The 18,608-nt window shown below is 38.8% G+C and overlaps 1 protein-coding gene across 1 annotated transcript in view; it reads right to left on the bottom strand.

The window, feature by feature from the left end:
• The window catches only part of LOC135674049 (monodehydroascorbate reductase 5, chlorplastic-like), a 30,713-nt gene that overhangs the window by 6,165 nt on the left and 5,940 nt on the right, over positions 1-18,608 (bottom strand). The window contains exons 7-16 of the mRNA XM_065183474.1: positions 16,047-16,131; positions 12,771-12,860; positions 12,108-12,209; positions 11,753-11,842; positions 11,317-11,397; positions 7,391-7,462; positions 7,227-7,321; positions 7,044-7,132; positions 6,895-6,957; positions 6,714-6,757 (exon numbers count right to left, since the gene is read on the bottom strand). Coding sequence (XP_065039546.1) covers positions 6,714-6,757; positions 6,895-6,957; positions 7,044-7,132; positions 7,227-7,321; positions 7,391-7,462; positions 11,317-11,397; positions 11,753-11,842; positions 12,108-12,209; positions 12,771-12,860; positions 16,047-16,131 — 811 coding nt within the window. The remainder of the gene's footprint in view (positions 1-6,713; positions 6,758-6,894; positions 6,958-7,043; positions 7,133-7,226; positions 7,322-7,390; positions 7,463-11,316; positions 11,398-11,752; positions 11,843-12,107; positions 12,210-12,770; positions 12,861-16,046; positions 16,132-18,608) is intronic.

The raw sequence follows: 18,608 nt of genomic DNA, 5'->3' as shown, positions 1-18,608 counted from the left end.
GACACTCAATAGCCCTCGTAAGGTCGACTATCACTCCCAATGACCGACTGTACTAGATTTGAGACATCCAAACATATAAGTCTGGTATCAAAGAATGGAGCACTCATACAGGACATCCTTGGTGTCTCAAGTCTAAGAACCAGATACACCATTGGGACTACAAAATCACTATCTGACAATAAGGCATCATCAACCATCCAGCATTCCGTAAGCGGATCAATCAGTGAACTCATTCTCCAATGAGCACTTGTACTGTATCCCTAGTGTCCCCACACGAGCAGCTATGAGACCAGCTGCATCCATCATATAGACGGGTATACTGCACACCAGTTTGTCCGATTATCTCGATGTCCCTCTCGAGTAACCTATGACTGCGATTATTTAGGATCTGTGTTTAAAGGTGAATCGGTCTCATTATCGTGATCTCATCACGATCCGATTCTCATTACACAGATCCAAGGACATCACAATATATACATGCATATATGCAATAGTCAATATAAAATGATAAATGCCAAAATATAATAAGCAAAAAGATTCTTTGTCAAGTCACACGTGCCATCACTCACGTGATTGGCTTGCTGGGCACCTATGACTAGTAGCAGGGTCCCCGAATGGGAGCAATGCATTTGTTAAATACATTACGGGGTCAAGTGGGAGAGAACATGAAGGCAAAGACATTGAAAGTAAGGAGTAGCGAGCTGATGTACGTGGACATTAAGCTCAATGGCCAAACAACCGGTGCAATGGTGGACACGGGAGCTACCGACAACTTTATTGTCGATCGAGAAGCAAAGCAACTTGGGCTGATCTTAGAGAAGAACCCAAGTCGAATGAAGGCGGTGAACTCGGAGGCTAAAAGAATCTCCGGGTTGGCAAAAGGAGTTCCCATCAAGATCGGAACATGGAGCGGGAGCACAAACATGATGGCGGTGCCACTGGACGACTTCCAAGTGATTCTTGGAATGAAATTCATGCACGTAGCGAAGTTGGTGCCAATGTCGTTCCTAAACTCCCTATGAATGATGGGGGGTGACGACCCTTGTGTGGTTCCTTTCTCTCGGAGGGGAACCAAGGAACCTCAACAAATATTGGCATTACAACTAAAGAAAGGAGTACGAAAAGGCGAATTAACATTCATGGCTGCTATGAAGCTAGAGCCACTCGACGAAAAGGTCATTCATGAACCTATTGTGGTGGCTAACGTGCTGAAGGAGTTCACAGATGTTATGTCACCCGAGTTGCCGAAGACTACCGCCACGCAGAGGCGTGGATCATCATATCGAGCTAGAGCTAGGAGTGAAGCCTCCAGCGAGACCACCATACCGTATGCACCCTCCTGAGTTGGCAGAACTCAAAAAGCAGTTAGATGAACTACTAAGCGGTGATCTCATCCGCAGTTCTAAAGCACCATTCGAAGCTCCAGTTCTCTTCCAAAAGAAACAAGATGGGAGCCTCCGACTATACGTCGATTATCGAGCCCTCAACAAAGTGACGATGAAGAACAAGTACCCAATCCCACTCATCACAAACTTGTTCGACCAATTGGGCAAGGCCAAGTATTTCTCCAAACTCGACCTCCGGTCGGGGTACTGGCAGGTGCGCATTGCTTAAGACGGCGAAGCGAAGACTACCTGCGTGTCCAGGTATAGAGCGTTTGAGTTCTTGGTGATGCCTTTTGGCTTAACCAACGCTCCGGCTACGTTCTGCACTCTTTTGAACCAATTATTCAAAGAGTATTTGGATAAGTTTGTGGTCGTCTACTTGGACGATATCGTCATCTACAGCCAAACGCTCGAGGAGCATATCGAGTACCTTAAAACAATTTTCAAGGTTCTCAGGGAGAACACTTTGTTCGTGAAGAGGGAGAAGTGCTACTTTGCTCCAACGAAGATCTTGTTTTTGGGGCATCGAATCGATAATGGTTCCATTGGGGATGGACCAATTAAAGGTGCAAGCTGTTGCGAAATGACGAACTCCAATGAAGGTGTCAGATTTAAGATCCTTCCTTGGTTTCATCAACTACTATCGACGCTTCATAGCGGGGTATTCGAAGCGTGCAACTCCACTGACGAAGTTACTAAAGGAGCAACCTTGGAGGTGGTCTGACAAATGTGAAGCTGCATTCCTAGATCTAAAGGCTGTTGTGTTGGAAGAACCGGTGCTCAAATTGCCAGACTATGGGAAGCCCTTCGAAGTCCATACAGATGCTTCAGACTTCGCTATTGGGGGAGTACTCATGCCGGAGGGTCATCCGGTGGCCTACAAGAGCCATAAGCTCAACGAGACCGAGCGACGGTATCCGGTGCATGAGAAGGAGATGACAGCGGTGGTCCACTGTCTACGAGTTTGGCGGCACTACCTTCTTAGATCGCGATTTGCGTTGAGGACAGACAACATCGCTTTGAGCTATTTCCAAACTCAAAAGAAACTCTCCCCAAAGCAAGCACGATGGTAAGACTTTCTGGCTGAGTTTGATATGGCAATGGAGTACAAGTTCGGAAAAGTAAATGTCGTGGCCGATGCATTGAGCCGGAAGGTGGAGCGAGTGAACACCATACAGTTGGAGGGCAGAGGCCAAGCAAGTCAGTTGCACTCCAATTCCTTTCTAGGATTAGGGATGGACTATATAGTGATCCCCAGGCAGTAACCCTAATACAGCTCATTAAAGAAGGCAAGACACGATGATTTTGAGTCTAGGAGAGACTCGTTTACACAAAAGGGAATAGGGTTTATGTTCCTCGAGTGGTAATTTGAGGCATGAACTCTTAATAGAGTGTCACAATTCCCTTTGGGCTGGACATCCGGGCATTCATAGAACCTTGGCTCTCGTGGAGAGGGCCTTCTACTGGCCGAAGATGAGGATTGATGTGGAGGAATATGTTCGAACGTGCCTCACTTGCCAACAAGACAAGGTGGAGCAGCGGAAGCTGATGGGGCTTTTGGAGACGTTGCCCGTACCAGAAAGGTCGTGGGAGAGCATTTCTTTAGACTTCATATCAAGCTTGCCGACAGCAGGGGGACTGAGATCGATACTCATAGTGGTCGATCGATTTTCAAAGTTTGCAACTTTCATTGCTTCGCCCCTACACTGTTCAGCAGAGGAGGTGGCCAAGCTAATGATGAAGAATGTGGTGAAGTATTGGAGAGTCCCGCACAATATCATCAATGATCGAGACGCTTGGTTCCTAGGACGATTCTGGACCCCGAGCTATTCAAATTGTTGGGGTCTAAGTTATACTTCTCCACAAACCTCCACCCCCAGACGGACGGCCAAATCGAAAGGATAAACTCGCTCTTGGAGCAATATCTTCGGCACTACGTGAGTGCCAACCAACGAGATTGGGTGAAGCTATTGAACATAGCTCAATTCTCCTACAATTTGCAACCGAGCTCTGCGTCCAACAAGAGCTCCGTCGAGATCATCACAGGATAACAACTATCAACCCGTCACACCTTGGCTAATGGATATACTAGGAGTAGTCCGTTAGCATATCACTTTGCAAAAGAATGGCATCGAAATGCAGATATTGCGCGGGCTTACTTGGAGAAGGCGGCCAAAGAGATGAAGAAGTGGGCAGACTCGGGAAGGCGACCGCAGGAGTTCAAAGTCGACGATTTGGCATTGGTAAAGCTCCAACCAGCATCACTCCAATTCTTTAGGAACAAAATACACAAAGGATTAGTGCGCAAGTATGAAAGGCCTTTCCCAATTATCAGTAGGGTGAGCAACATCTCCTACAGGTTGCAACTACCGGCGTGGCTCAAAATTCATAATGTTTTTCATGCTAGCAACTTGAAAACCTACCACTCAGATCCGTAAGATGCTTCCCGAAGTGTTCCAACTCGGCTACCCCTACTAAATCCTCCTACGAGAAGCGAGTTGAAACCATTATGGCGGATCGCAAGATAAAGCTACCCAATGGAGCTGAGCAGACCGAGTACTTGGAGAAGTGGCGAAAGCTTCCCCGAACTGAAGCCAGTTGGGAGCCCGAAGATGCACTACGACATGAAGAAGCAATCATCAACAACTACCAACAAGCGTCGACGAGGGCGTCGACAGTTTACGTAGGGGAGAATGTCACGAACGATCGTCGCGCACTCGTAATAACTTCGTTCAACGAACTGTTCGTCGCTTTTGCATGCTTGAACAGAGACATGGCAGCCTGTTTTGCCTTGGTTTTGTGTGTTTTTGCTTGTAAAAATACATGTTCGAACAGGTTGCAATGCACAGTGCAACCGCTCACCGCGCCAGGCCAAAAAGCCCCAAAATGGCTCCGTTTTCGTGTGCCGCAGGCTGTTTTCTACAGCCCACTGCAGTGTGCGAAATGTCAGCCATCTCAGCACCTTGGAACCCCCTGAGTGGCACAAGGCTGGATGGGGCTTCGATATATAGTCGGGCGTTGAAAAATCTTCACAAGTTCGCACGTTGACTTGACGGGAACTTGCCTTCGCGCCCGGCACCCGGTGAGCAGTTGTTTGTGGACTTGCAACTGTTCGTTCTACCTTCTAAAGTCCTTGTTTTCCTCCTTCATATCTTTTCTACTGTGCACACAAGGTGCTTGCTGAATTGCTCGTAAAGTTTCCCTCTTCGCGAGATGCCGGGACTTGTCCGTCGCTCGTTTTCAATCTAATCAACTTTCTGTTTAACAGGTCCTTTGGGACCTATACGAGGTTACAACTAGGCTGAACCTTTGCAGACGCATATGTCGCAAGAGCACCTCAAGACTTAGGCAATCCTAGCTAAGTCCGAGAAGTTGGCGTAAGGGTGCATCGCGACTTAGGCAACTCAAGCTAAGTTCGCGTCTTTGCCGCAAGGGTGCCTCACGCCTTAGGCAATTCTAGCTAAGGCCGTGACAGAGCGGTGGCGAGCGGTGGCAGCGACAGCGACGAGCAAGGTTAGGGTTAGGAAGTTGCGAGAGGAAGGCTGATATCGGTGCTTTAGTCGGTTCGATTGAACCAACTAAAGCACCGGAGACCGAACCAAGAGGCGCCTCTTTGAAGCGCACCGCCTGGAAATGAAGCGAGGCGCTCGGGCCTCACCTCGCCTCGCCTAAGCACCTAGGCGAGCGCCCGAGCACCTACTGAAATCATTGATGAGTAGTATTTTATATGGAAGCAGAATCGAAAAAGGATCTCAGAATGTCTTGCATTGGACAAGGAGTTTCCTCTCTCCCATATGATTTAGTTCACAAAGACCTCATCATAAGAGAGAAGGGTGAACAAACACACTTGAGATCCACAATGCAGAGTTGTATGATCATTTAAAAAGGATGAATAGCTAATAAAAAGCAAATTATTAATTTTCATTCCAATAGTTAAATATTAGGTTTATAAATTTAGCACTTGTGCAAGTCTAGGAACAAAAGCATCTAACCCTCTTATGCATACTACGGGTGTCTAGCTCACTTTGTGGTGCTCCACTTAATATCCTAGGTTTTCCTTATTTAATATCAATTGGGAAGAAATCACAGTCAGCATTGAAATTAATATCAACGATAGTCAGAGTCAGCAACTCTCCTAGGTTTTCCTTATTTAATAACAATTGGGAAGAAAATCAAGTTGGCCTTGAAATTAGCATGAAACATAATCTAAACATAATGTAACAAAATAAAAGCAATCCACGAAACAAACCATCAGCTTCCACTAGGAATCCAAGTTGCCTCCAGCATCCAGAGGTCATGGACCAACCATAGACCCTATTTCATAAGTATTTAAGTGGAAACATTTTTGTCCACTCTCCAGTATGTCAAGAAGGGCAATCCCTCAATCCTAGAACCTGACCAAAGTTTCAGATGGAAAAATGGAGAGAACTCTCTTTCCCAGTTCTCTTGTATTCGTATCATCCAAGGTTTGCAATTACAGGTTCTGGGCCAATGTCGATCCATGCCAGACCAGTACAAGTCAGGTCCATTTGTGAAGGAAGAGGAAGAAGAAGGTGAGGAGGAAGAAGAAGAGGAGAAACTGGAGGAGAGGAGTACTGGAGTGAGCAGTGGACATGGAAGCAGAGAGGGGCAACAGGCTCACAGCCAGCAGCAAGCGATGTGCCTGCAAGCGATGGCAGGTGGACAGGCAGGTGGCAGCAGGTAGCGGAGAGAAGATGATGTGGGCAAAGGCAATTCTTCACGAGCCTTAGATGCGTCTTTTAACACTTCCTTCAACTTAAAAGAAAACAAACTGCTTTCTTCTTCAAACCGTACTGGATTGCTGGGTTTTAAGCTGTCCACATCCAGCTAGGCGGTCAGACCAATAAATAACTGTTGAAATGTATCGAACTGTGCAAAACTGTGTTCCTTTGTATTCTCTAGAACCCCAATCCTGGTTGTCCCATATTTGTACTCTTCAAAACCACAAAAATCATTCGAATGTGATCCCAAGTCAACCCCTTCCGATGGTACTATAGACACATTCAAAAGGAGCCATAGATAGTCTGGTTGGATGAGGTGAGTCGATTATGATTAACAGTGTAAGGAAAGATAGAATAGACCTAAGAAAACCTTAATCAGTAAAGAACTGATTACCTAATTCATATTAGTACCTCTCTTCCCAAGTTGTAAAAACTTAGCAGTAACACTTAAAGATTCTGGTTTTAACTTGCTAACTTACAGTTAAACAACTTAACATTTGGAAACAAAATCAGATTGTGTTCAAGAGAACAAAACATGAGGTTAATTTTAGACAGCAACTAATGTTGTTCAACAAGTAAAATTTACCTCTGGGCTCCCACTCTCAAGAAAAATTCCCTTTACTCTACTTTCTGCAGGATTTAAACACTAACATGTAAATAAAAATATTAAACTATTAAATTGAAGAAATGGAAAAAGAATTTTTGTAGAAGCAAAAAGGAAACAAGAAACTTCCAACAATTGGATCCCAATTTCAGCTTGAAAGTACCAGAATCGAGCCAGAATGTAGCAACTTTTAAGTCAAAATCTCCAACTTCAATTGTATCACCAACTGTTTAAAATAATTTAAAGAGTGAAAACAAAGAAATAACTCATTCTTTGAATGAAGTTTGCAAACCTTATGTCTAAAAATTTTACCATTATCTCCATAAAATTGCCACCAAATTTTCCTTGAACTTCCTTCATATTCAAAAATCCTCGAGTAGAAGAATGGCAGGTAGTCATATCTGAATCAAATCAAGGCATTAAAAGTTAGTGAGAAAATGAATGATTATCAAAAGGCAAATATGTCATATGCGACAGCAATTGAATTCAGCTTACGGTTGAGTATGAGCAGTAAGAAGTGTCCTGACACAATGCTGTGCTGACTTTCGAGCATGATCAACATGTTCCACTCGTGCCATTCGATCATAGATCTAACAGGAATCACTAAAATATAGTACCAGCTTTATATAAGAGGTAAAAGAAAAAACAAGAACACATACCTTTAATGGAAATGCTGCTACATCTCCTATAGCAAAAATACCAGGTATGCTTGTTCGGAAAAGGCTATCAACCTGATACAAAGGTGAGATTCTTAGTTTGATAATCTTCTACATGTGAAAGACAATTATTAACATTCAATACTGAGTGGATTATTTCTGGACTTCCCAAATTGTCTGAAAATAAAATTTTGCACTTTGTCCCAAAGTTTGACATATCAAGCAGTACATACCAGTCTGCCAACTGACTGGTACACAGACCAGCCCGTTTTGAGTGATACACAGAAAAGGGCCAGATATCGGCCAGTACAGGTGATGTACCAGACGATACGGTTGAAACTCATGTTACATCAGTCAAAACAAGTCGATTCTGGTAAGAATTTGACTGATACCAACTCAAATGGGTCAGTTTTGACCCCAACAGTCAAATTGACCATTGGGGCCCCTTTTGGGGCTTTAAATTCCCTCCTCCCTCCCTCTTTCACTCACTCTCATTCTCATTCTCGCTCTCTTTTTCACACTCTTGCTTGTGATTAAAGTTCCTAATTGGCAATTAGTGATAATCAAACTATTGATTTGGATAAAAGAGGGGTTGGAACTCGAGATCTAGTGGAATTTCTCTTCAATTTTAAGGTATTTAGCGTCTTTCCATATTTTATTTATCATTTCATATAATTAGACGTGTATAAATGTATGTCTACAAAGATCAAACATGTTTGAGATCATTATCTCGTGTTAGTTCCAATTAAGTCTACTGTGTCACATTTAGGCCCAAATTGGGGACATTTAAGGCTAATCACAGCCTTATGCATTTATTTATGCTTCATACGCACAATATTCTTAATTAAATACAAAAAGATTACCATTAAATTAGGACAAAAAATTTTAAAATTTTGAATTTTTTATCATTTTTCAGCTTTTTTCTGAAAACCAGTATGTACCAGCATACCGAGATATGGTATGCTGGTACTGACTAGTAAGTACTGGTCTGACCATGAACTAATACCACCTGTCAGCATGGCATGGTGGTACTTGCTTTGTTCAATCTAACTATTTGTGTTGATTTTCTAATGGACTTCAAATGAATGTTTCACTTGTCACACCAAGATCTGAGTCATGGATTGGCATTCCATTAGATAAGGGCATATTGATAATTTTCAGCATAACACACCCTTCTCCCACAGCACAGGCCAAATTTTGATCTGGTCAAACCAGGCCACCTCCTGCAGAGATTGGCATGGCACAGACTGGTATCATTCTATCAGCAAATGTCATCTATATGGCAATCCATGTCTAAATCATACCAATTTAACATTCTAACTAGTCAATATAGTACATTATGAATTGAACATTTTTCATACTAAATGTCTACCACTGTGTTTGAGGATACAGATAGGATTTTGATGCTTCATATTTCAAGAGGACTATCTTCGAAAGAGAAAAGAGAGAGAAGAGAGAGGAAATCTTAAGGAGGAAGAAAGAAGAAGAGAGAAAGATTGAGAAGAGAAAGGGCATACCCAGTGCATGAGGCTCCCACTAATGCGGGGTCTAGGGAGGGTCAATATACGCAGCCTTACCTTTAAATATTTAATGAGAAGAGAAGAGACAAATAAAAATTATAGAGAGAATCACTAACATTGGTCAAGTTCCAACTCCTACAAGAGCTTATAGGATGTTTAAGTATAACCTCTCTCCCTCTCTAGGAATGTGACACTAAATAGAAGCTCATATGCTCATATAATTGTAGAAGTTGATGTTCTCGTATCCCTTCAAAATCCCTTCACAACATTACACTAAGACTCTCAAATTATGAGACAACTTGAAGAGTAACTATCCTAACTTATAATAAACCCACATTAGACAATTTGAAAAAATAATTTTTCTAATTAAGGTTTATTATTCAGAAGAAACCTAACTAAGAGCAAATTAGAGGTACTTAACGGCTCATTCTAGCATGTTTAATGTTGCTAGATTAAGAAATGAAGGACTAATTTTAAGAAAGTCAGTAAGCAATTGATGGAGCATATGCAATATTTATTTTGGAAACCATGTGCAGGCACACAATATAGAGATATTGGTGATCTGTGGACAATCCAGAGGACAGTGGCAAAGGCACAAAGCATTACAAAGTACATTTACAAATTACAACCACCAGTGAATGCTTTGATGCAGAAGTTCACAGTTGGTGAATGCTTTGCCACAAAAACCTTATCACCTTGAAGCCTATTCAACGATGAAAGATTGGACTAAAGGCAATGTTCACATCTGCCGACTAGAGCAACTCTATATTCTAATTTGTTGAAGGCAAAAAAAGTGGAGAAGTATATCCTTTCTGGATTCTGCGATATAGTGGTTGATATCATCAATTCTACTGTATCTATAGTTCTTCGAAATTTAATAAGAAAAAGAGACCGCAGTTAGGTTATCTAATTCATCTTATTGGGTCAACTAGGGATGAGATCAGTAGGGTCCTAAAGGATTATTTTGATTGTAGGACAGCCAGACCTCCAAAGATATTTACAACGCAGGGAAGAAAATTAACATTCACAACGCATATTATTTCAACCCGGCATACCAATAACAGCATAACTTGGCCATTAAACTCACATTGTCAGAGTATATACAAAATGTGATATACCGACTTCAACCAAAAAGCGATATGACTGGTGATGCAATAATGAGGGTATAGCATATTAACTTAATTGCTAGTTCATAATCTGGTACTAAATTAAAGTTTGGACCTATCATTTATGTCTCTTGTTATTGGACCAATTGTTTCAGGAAGCTTCCGGCCCTTGGATCCTGGTAAAATAATCCCCAATTATGTTCCACTTATATAAATTGATCGATATTTATGTCTAATACCATGCTGGTCTCTTAATGCAGCAGAGTGATGATTACAATTTGGATGACCAACACCAACATGGGTCCACCACATTATCCAGTGTCACAAACATAATGGTAGACATTCCACTTGATTCACACAAAGGTTCACAATCAGCTATTATGCATGGTCTTAGAGAAATTAGTGTGCGTGCACTATATAATGTGCCTGAGGCTATACAGCATGCTGAAATTGATAAGCAAATGGAAGAGCTACAGATAGACTTTGAGCCGACAATGGAAGAGCCATTCGACTTTCAGTTCTACAATGATGATTTTGAACCGATGATAGATTGATTCCATGCAGCAAAGAACTTAAGATCCTCTACTACATAAGATAAGAACCCCCCTCCATCATTTTTCATCACCGAGACGATACAAGAAGAAGGGGAACATGAGTCAAAAGAGGAGCAACACCCCAAGTGTCAGGATGTAGCCAGACTTCGAGCACGCAATCCCCTGGCAGTCATGGCATATCATAGCATCCTTGATGGCACCAATCATGTGAAGGAATTACATTTGTATATCTAGGCAAACAAAACAAAGTGGATGAAAATTGACATAGTAAAATTAGGCAATTTACTATGTAAATTGACATAGTAAAATGTGGTCAACAGCATTTGTTGTTACCTCTTACCAGTAATTTTAGTTGTGAAGGCTTGCCAAAATTGCCATTGTGCATCTATTTGTTGCTACCTCTTACCAGTAATTTTAAATGTGAAAACTTGCCAAAATTCCCATTATGCATCCTATGTTTACAATGACATCACACTTCTACCTAAATGTACTTCCAATTAGGGCAGCTAAACAATCCCAAAATGAATGTACAGACAATAGCAACCTTCCTAATGGTTGATGAAAATATCACTTACAAATATATATACCATGAATGCCCTTTATTCACAGGCTTACTCTATTAAAATGGATATCAAAGTACATAACGAAGAAATAACTAGGCCAACTACAATAACATATGTACCTGCATAAGATGAGATTGATGCATAACATAGAAATGAAAGAAAAAACAATCTTGGATGAACAACAACCTGTATTCCACCAACATTGTTGTTTAAGCCAACAGCCTCAAATGGGCTGACAACTGGCTTTGCTCCAATTCCAACAATGACCTGCAATTAAAATGCATATGATCATCTCAGTAATCTTAATGAAGATCGACACAATACTTCACTAGTTTGTTTGTTCTTTAAAAAAGTTCTCTTTTTTGTTGTGTAAATTTAGAAACTCATTGCATTAACCAGATTCAAATTATTGATCACTATCATTTAACATTTGTGATTGTTGGCCAAGCACTCAAATATAAGATTTCCATCAAGTTAACAGTATTTTGCTTCCCAAGTCTACATAAATATCATTTCAAATTACTTCAACATTCAGATCTGCACTAGAGCTTCAGGAAGGAAAATTAGAATATCTAAACATTTCTTAGGATGGACCCAAGAATTACAATGAAGATGTATGTACCGTATCTGCTTCTATAATAGATCCATTTCTAAGTAAAACAGTAGCCACTCTTCCGTCAGTACCACCTTCCAATTTGTCAATGAGAACTCCCTGAAAAGAGGAAATAAAGCAAGACTTATAAACAGTCAAAGCTTTAGAATATATATGTGTATATATATATGTATGTATATCTATGTATGTATATATATATGTATGTATATGTATATATATACATATACATATATACATGTATATGTATATCTATATATGTATATATATATATACATATGCATAAAATATATCTATATATATGTATATACGACACACACACACACACACACACACATATATCACCAAGACCAATAAGCAAAGTTACCTTGATGAACTTGATACCATTTTTCTGATAAAGCTCTTCGTATCTCCGAGCAAGAGATGGTGTAAATAATCTTGGCATTATACGATCCTCAGGAAATATGATCTATTAAAACAAGTTAGAGATATATATATATATATATGCACAGTGAGAATAAAGAGAAAACCAAAATATGAGTACACGATTAACCATTATCATTGAAATCATAGTCTGGAGGTGTCACAAAAGCAAAAGTTGATACAAGACAAACATAACCTAGTATCAATTGGATAGTGTCTTGATAATCAAGAATAAATATTATCAGGAAATAAACTCCAATAGATAAAATACGGCATTCATATAATGATCATATATTTTTGAGGCAAGTCATGCGGATGTGTCTGCAAGTGTCAAACTTGCTTCCTGCTTTATAAATATGGGGAAGCTAAATCATTCTTAATAGTTAATACTATGCCAAATTTTACAAAAAAATTCAGACAAGTTTTCAACAATTTAAACTGTGAAGTTGCGGTCAATTATTAGTGAAGGTTCCCAAAGCTTGGTGGATAGTCAATATTCCACGATGGACAATGCATGATGCTACATGTTATTTGGCATGTTAAGGTAAGAGGCCCACTAATATGCATCAGTTATGAACCCATGAAGAAAACTAAATGCACAACTTACAGTAGTATCAAGGTTCCAACCAGCAGCTGCGGCAGCTACTTCCATGCCAATATAACCACCACCGATAACAACCACCTTCTTTGCTTTTTCCTGAATGTAAAAGATCATTTATAGGTACAAATTCAAAATTTTCTAAAAATAAAAAAAAGGTTGATGGAAACAGAAAACATGAATGGAACCAAAACCTTCATCGTAGAATAAGAAGAGAAGAAGAATAGGCCATAGTAAGATGAAAGTGATGATTTCAAAGATGCACAAAGTTAGCTACACACATCTGAGATGGAAAAGTGAATATCAATCTAGCAAGCAGTTCAGTACATTACAATCAAAGACATTTGTTTTGTGAAAAAACAAAGACTTGTTATTTGAGTTTAACTGGTTTTGACTGTTAAGCCACTGTGACTTCTCACAAAAATATTTTTAGGACAAAAATACAAAGCCAATGACGCCTTGGTAAAGAAACCATTCTCATGGAAGATTGAATATGTTTCTGCAAATAATTTTCTCATCTAGTTCAAAATAAAGTTATCAGCTTCCTTGTACATATTTAATCAAAAATAAAAGATACATTTCCAAGAATTATATAGATACTGCTGCACCAAAAAAATGCAGATTCAGAACAATTATAAGGCACAGAATTATGCCTCCAATCTGTTCAATTAATTTGTTATTAAGTCATTACCGAAATTCTTGTTTGAAATCCTATCTCAGCTGGAGTCCTGGACAAGTACCTAAGTGAGCGCCAAGGTGCCGCAATGAACGTTAGGTGTGGTGCCTTAAATTGGGTGTCACCTAGGTGAGTGCCACAATGCAGATGATGTTAAGTATCCCAGGCACTCGCCTGGACTGATCCTTGTCATCCAAACCCCACAACCTGGTCCAAATCCAATTCATTTTCCCTCCCTCTGAACCAATTGAAGTCCAATTTTCCCTTCACTGTTTCCTCCAGACCCAATGTTGACCTGGCCCAAATTATACAAGCCTCCCAAAAAAGCCAACCAAGTTTAAACCTAATCCCTGAGCAGCCAAGTTAGCTCCGAATGCTCCCAATTGCCCAACACTTGCACTTTGCCCCATCATTTTTTTATCTCCAAACTTCCACCACTAACTTTCGACGCCAGCTGCATCTCCTCTCTTCATCCAATACACCTCTTCCCTCTTATCTCCCTCATTTTTCTGTCCTCTCTCCATGGATGCTCTACTGCTATCGCCCTCTCTTCCCTCTTTCCTCTTCCATCCCACTTTTTCTCTCATCTTCTCTACCTGACCGGCACTCATTGTCGCTGCCCTCTCTTCTTCTCTCCCCTTCCTCTTGTTTGCTACCCCTCTCGTCTTCTCACCTCTCTTTGTAGCTAACAACCATTGGCTGCCTTCTTCTCACTTCTCTCTCGTGCCTTCTCCCTCTTTCTCCTCTCTCCGATGCTCTCCACTATTGTCAAACTTGCTCGTACCTAGGACATACTGAGGATCACAAACTAGGATTGTAGTATCTGATAGTAGATTCCAAAGATCTTAAAAATTCATATAAAATTAAATTTAAAATATATACAAGTACTCTTAAATTTTTTGTAAATAATATTGTTTATTAAGATTTAGTAACTCTCATATATTCTTAAATCTTAAGTTAATATTGTGTTTTTATTAAAATGAGTGCACAGCTTAATCATAATATCTCTTACTTGAATGAAGATTTTTTTTTTTTTTTGAGGTTTACAACAGTTAAGACATCTCAACTCAAGAATGATACTCATTTACTAAAGTGTAATTGTATTAGTGATGATATCTTTATTGTAATAATTAAGAACTTTGTATATCACTAATAGTAATTGACATAAAAATTCTGAGTTATCAATGTAATATTTTGGTTTTCTTTGAACTTGCAAACTGTAACATTTGTTATATTAGTTATCATAATTGAAGTAAAAACATTTGCCATTTCTTCTGTTTTCACATTAATGCATTTGTGCACGAAGATGCCTTATGGAGATTTTCACTTGAAATGCTACACTAGTTGCCGTGGCATGCTTGTAACAGCCACCATTGGTAAATAATCAAACATTATTACAATAATGATTCATATGTTCTTAAGATAATAATTGAAGGTGAATACATAATTTAATAATAACATCTCTTATCTGAATGATTAATAATTTATTGTTTTGTGTTTTATTTGTTTTTCAGGTTTACAACAGTTTGATTGGTCTCTCTTTAATACTAGAGCATCTCAATTCCTCGATATATTCATCTAAACTAAAGCAACATACAGAGTGATTGTATTTGTGATGATATTTTTATTGTAGTATTTATAGAACTTTGTATATTTAGCAATAATAATTGAAGTAGAAACTTTAAATTTGATATGTCATATTTTGGTTTCTTTGAACACCTGAAACATAACATTAGCATCTTTTCTTGAACATGGAATTTAAAGCTCAAAAACATGTTGTCCTGAATTAATCCTAGCATACAACAACAACAAGTCTTAATGTCCTGGCTATTCGGGGTAGATTACATGGATCTTTGCCTAAATCCTAACATCACAAATAATATTTTTAACCAACCATACATATAAGCTCGCACTAATGACAAATTATGTTAAGCATGCCAATGAGGCCAATGAGTATAAAAAACATCACATACTAATTTCATATTGTCTGATAACATTACATGAATCTCCCTTTAAAATTATGTTCAAAAGAAAAACAAATAAGTTTAAAATGCAATATGCACACCAAGCTGCTAATTTGCTAAGAAAAAATCTCTTTGAATTGGCTGTGAATATACTTCTCATTAGGCAAATAGGCACACCAATTTGTCTCATTAGTCACTATCATCTCATGTTAAAGGAGCCACATGCATGAAAATGAGACACCATGTTCTGCATCTCATATGCAACCCTAACCAAACATGGTTATCAACATGATCTATCTTAAAAAAACTTGCCATATACTGGAATAACAAAGTGTTACATCTAAAACAGCATATTTGCTATTGCAGCAAGCATTTCTTAAATTTCCCAAGGAACAATTTATATCCTACTTTGCAGATCATGTAAACAAAAAAGAATTCCTCCACCGTTTAAGATGAAAGCACAATGAGCGGGATTCAAGTAGTCTAAAGATATTAAAAGGAAAAACATCTGCCAATATTATGTAATATGAGACACAATTTAAGAGATTAACTATGCTTCTCTAATACACTGATGAACCACTACCCTGGAACATGGGAATGATCACACTAAATAAGACAAAGTATTTGCAGAAACAACAAGAGTACCAATGAGGACACTAAAGAATCAGCATCAGCAACATCACGAATGTAATGAACACCTGGTAGGTTTCCTCCAATGTTTTCTGGAAATCTGGAAAGTAAAAGAATCCAGTTAAAACACAGTACAAGTTAACCATCAATATACACATAAACACAAAGAACAATGTTGGAATGGAGATCATCCCGAAAACCATTATTGTTATGCTATGCACAGGACGAAATCTCCTGAATGTGAATGTTGCTTATTTCATACATATAAGTTGGTGAGGTGATGATGATGATGTTGAGTCTGCAGCAAACTTTGTGTATCATAAAATCTCTGAACTTCATATAATTACTTTTCTCAGTATAGCAGATCTGCATTTCATTATTTTCTTTGTAAAAGCACCAAAGATGCAATTAATCAATAAAGTCTTACATATTTTTCCATAAATGCAATGACTTCTGTATGATAGGAACTCAACTAAAATATGGAATCTAATATGTAATACCCACTCATGAAGGTCAGTTTTTATAAGAAATGGCATTTTATCACTTTCCTGGGAATATCTTAGTCCAAGTGGGGCAGGCTTTGATGTCCTACAAAGTGTTGAACATCATGTATGCATGCACACACATACATGGTGTGTGTGTGTGTGTGTGTGTGAGCGAGTGAGAGAGAGAGGATGGGAAGTAAAAAATCCACTCGTAATTAGATGTGATAATCCTTCTTCCAGTTCCAAAGCATGTAAGTATTGGTGCAAGTAAGGGGAGTTGAGATGATGAATATCTATTCTCCTCCCTACTTGGAGAGCTCTGTTTGGTTCGGAAGGGAAAATTGGACATAGCTATATTTTAAGTTTAAAAATTTTAGGAAATCTACTCTTGAATGCTTTTCTTCATATAGATTGAGACAGACTGGCTGGAAGCAAATTCATCCGATTGGAATGCAGGTAATGCAGGTTCAAGTTGACCATTGAATCTATAGTAATTTCTGTATTAAAGCAGTTATATGTAAAAAAGTTAATTGATGGAAATTTGACTTCCAAGGAAAAATTTGAGCAAACCCAACAGATTGTTAATCAATGAGCCTCAATTGGGAAAAAGATAATTGTTGTAGCATGAAGTTCGAGAAGATTGATGCAAATTTAATTTGATTTAAGCACATTTTAGCTACAACCAGTAAATGATGAGAAAAATAGTGGAAACATCATATCAAGATCTAGAACTTTAGAAAGAAAGAGCAGGCACCATGCTTTTTCTTTTTAATTCAACCTCATGGATCAGGGAAAAGCAAAAAAAATAGACGAGAACATTTTTATTATTTTGATAAGAATACATAATTTGGTGTGCAATGTTCTTCAACCCATAAATTGCCATTTCATGTACCAGACCGATACTGGTTTTTCAGTGGACAAATACATATTAGTCAGTACAGTATTGGACCAACCAAATGCCAACTAATATGAGTCAGTCATGCTATCAAGGTGTGATCGCACACCCTTGGTACAACCATGGGACTCATACTTGGTAATAGAGCAGAAAAAGACATTATGATTGATATGCCTACGTACATAAATCCATGCATGTTCAAACAATTACTTTCATAAGGACTAATACACTTACCCTAATTTTCTTTGCATTTTCCTCTTCTATTGAAGTTCTTATATATTAGCTCTAAAACTGTGCCCTATATGAAACTTTTATAATTATAAAAATTTTAAAATTTATTAATTAATCAAATAGATTCCAAGTATAGACTATAGAATATATGTATAGATCTAGCTTGTTTTTATCTGTTATATAAATTATTTAGAGATTTCTACTATTTGTTAGACATCACTGGAACTCCAAAGGTCCATAACAGAATACTCATCAAAACTAAAGTTTTCCAACATATTTAAACAAAATAAAGTTCTGAATCTAAATAACTTACTAGGCGTAGTTTATAATATCTATCCCATATAACCAATCAGACTAGTACATAATGGTCAACATGGTATTGGTAGTAATCACCATGCCCCTGAAAATATTGAAATATTAAACTAGTTTCAAATTTACGGCTGTACCATCATATAATGGCATATGGTCCCTGATTGAACCAGTAGGAAGTAAGCAGTCACTTGGCATACCATGATATTCAATAATCTTGTTGGTAAGAATGTGAACATTGTTACTGAACACGAATGCAGGTCCTCCCACATTTCATACAACTTCCATGACCTGTGCCCCCAAACTAGTTCCTGAGAGCGCTTACCAGTAGGAAGCAAGCAGTCACTTGACATACCATGATATTCAATAATCTTGTTGGTAAGAATGTGAACATTGTTACCGAGCATGTTTGCAAGTCCAACATTTTGTACGACTCCCATGACCTGTGCCCCCAAACTAGTCCTAAGAGCCCCTACCAACAGACCTACTTGCCCCGATCAAGAAAAAAAATGACTGTTCCTCATGAATGGGAACCCTCTTGGTTGATTGCATGAGTTCCAAGGGATTCAGTGACTAAGGAAGGTAACAAGTTAGTTTGGGTGCTGGTTGAAATGGAATGCAGCTAACTATTAAGGGTATTTCAGTCAAATCATATAG

This window comes from Musa acuminata, chromosome BXJ1-5 (genome assembly GCF_036884655.1).
Source record: "Musa acuminata AAA Group cultivar baxijiao chromosome BXJ1-5, Cavendish_Baxijiao_AAA, whole genome shotgun sequence".
In the NCBI taxonomy this organism is placed as follows: Eukaryota; Viridiplantae; Streptophyta; class Magnoliopsida; order Zingiberales; family Musaceae; genus Musa; species Musa acuminata.
The sequence above is the reverse complement of the archived record's forward strand: the minus strand, read 5'-3'. Positions and strand labels throughout refer to the sequence as shown.